This window comes from Monoraphidium neglectum, assembly GCF_000611645.1.
Source record: "Monoraphidium neglectum strain SAG 48.87 unplaced genomic scaffold scaffold06196, whole genome shotgun sequence".
Taxonomy (NCBI): domain Eukaryota; kingdom Viridiplantae; phylum Chlorophyta; class Chlorophyceae; order Sphaeropleales; family Selenastraceae; genus Monoraphidium; species Monoraphidium neglectum.
Window position 1 is genome coordinate 1 of NW_014007440.1, and position 1,665 is coordinate 1,665.

A 1,665-nucleotide genomic window follows, 5' to 3' on the forward strand; every position below is an offset into this window, starting at 1 on the left:
GCGCGCAGCTGCCTCCTGACGGCGAAGAGGTGCGGCTCCTGGACTTCCGCCAGCACAAATTCAGGCCGGTCTGGGGGCAGGGCTCTGAGGGAGTGATGCGTTTGGCGGATGACAGGGGAAGGAAAGGCGTGACGCGTGTGCCGTGCGGTGCGTATTGGGGCCGGGTTGCCCCGACGCGTGGCCAGGGGGTGAAGGCTGCTGCCGTGCCGTCGCCCGCGTCGTCAATGCAGCGAGAAATGAGCTCACGCGTCGCGCCGCTTCTTGTAAGCAGCGGTCTGCCGGCCGGTTCCTCTGGCTTTGTGGCGTGCTGCGCCGCACAAGCCCTTCCCCACCCCCCCGGCACACACAGCAACGGGCGCACCGGAGCACGGCTTCGTTGGAGGGGTCGAGGTTCTGCGCGCGCGCCGCCGCGTTGTTGCTGTTGGGGTCGTAGAACGGGCTGTGCTCAAAGTACTGCAGCGCCGTGGAGCGGTTGAGCGGGCGCCAGGGCCACGCGGGGTCGCTCCACATCAGGCCTGTCTGGTCCTCGGGGGCCGACATGGCGTGTGCTGGGCGAGGCAAGGCGGGGCCTCCGCCTCTGTTGTGGGGGCGCCGCCGCTGATGCTGCTGCTGCTGGGTTCGGCGGGCGCTATTTCTGCGAGGCAGGTGTCGGTGCGATTGCGGCTGGGTGCGCGCGATGCAGTTGCTGCTGGTGCTGCAGCTGCAGGACCGATTTCTTGTACTGGAGAGCCCACCACCATCCAGGCCTAGATGGTACACACACACGAGTCCTATATGCCCTGACTAATGTTTTACAATACATACCTTGCTCGCAGGGGCCGGTTTGCGATCCAGGATCTACTGAGCTCCCCCGGCCTCTGTACTATCTCCAAATTAACGCGATTGCGGCTAGTGGGAGCAAGCAGGAAAAAACCCGTGATCTGAGAGCTGAGATGTAGAGATGATTGCAGCACTCCGTACAACCGGCGTGTTTGCAGGTATTTGATGCACTTGGCGCTTTGCTGACAATGCGGTCGGAATAAATTTTAGTGTGCGTGTCGCAGCCTAGGGTCATCTGGTGACACCTGGCACCTCCTGGGCGTGGTCAGGTGCCCTCGCCACACCAGAATTTGGCTGCGAAGCGAAGGCCAGCACACGGATCAGGAGGATGCTTTATGCATATCACCGCCATCATCGCCAGCCAGTGCGTTACAAGTATAGAGCGCGGCATCGTTGCGCGGGAGGAGGCCATCCAGTCACAAGGAGGCCGTCGTGACAACTTGCGAGTCGGGTTCAGTCAGCCCGCATTCCACCACACCCTACCAATTTCCACCCCCGAGCGCGCCGTCACCCCCTTGAGCTCCCGTCTGTACAGGGGAGGTGCAGGGCGCCTGCCCCGCTCCCCGACCCGGTTGAAGGTGGGCAGGCAAGCGGGAAGGCGTGGCCGCACTTCAGATTGGCGGCGTTGCTGGGCCCCGCTACAGAGCGTCCAGGGGGCCGCGTTGGCGGCACGCTAAGTGCACCAACACAGGAAAAATGGCGAAGACTAGGGCCGCATGCCATGGCGGCGCGGCCGTGAAAGCAAAAACATGCCAGAAGAAAGACCCCCAGGCAGGAGGCGCCAGGCCCCCCAAAACATACGGGATACACCGACAGCGACAGACCCAGGCCGGCAGCGCCGGGGGC

General features: G+C 63.7%; 1 protein-coding gene across 1 annotated transcript; it reads right to left on the reverse strand.

Annotated features, from left to right (window-relative positions):
* Positions 1-60: 60 nt before the first annotated feature.
* On the reverse strand, positions 61-540 carry MNEG_16280 (hypothetical protein; the record flags this gene model as incomplete). The annotated part of the gene is made up of 2 exons (XM_014035250.1): positions 61-70; positions 362-540. The coding sequence occupies 2 exons, from the start codon at positions 538-540 to the stop codon at positions 61-63; spliced, it is 189 nt and encodes a 62-aa protein (XP_013890704.1).
* Positions 541-1,665: the final 1,125 nt, after the last annotated feature.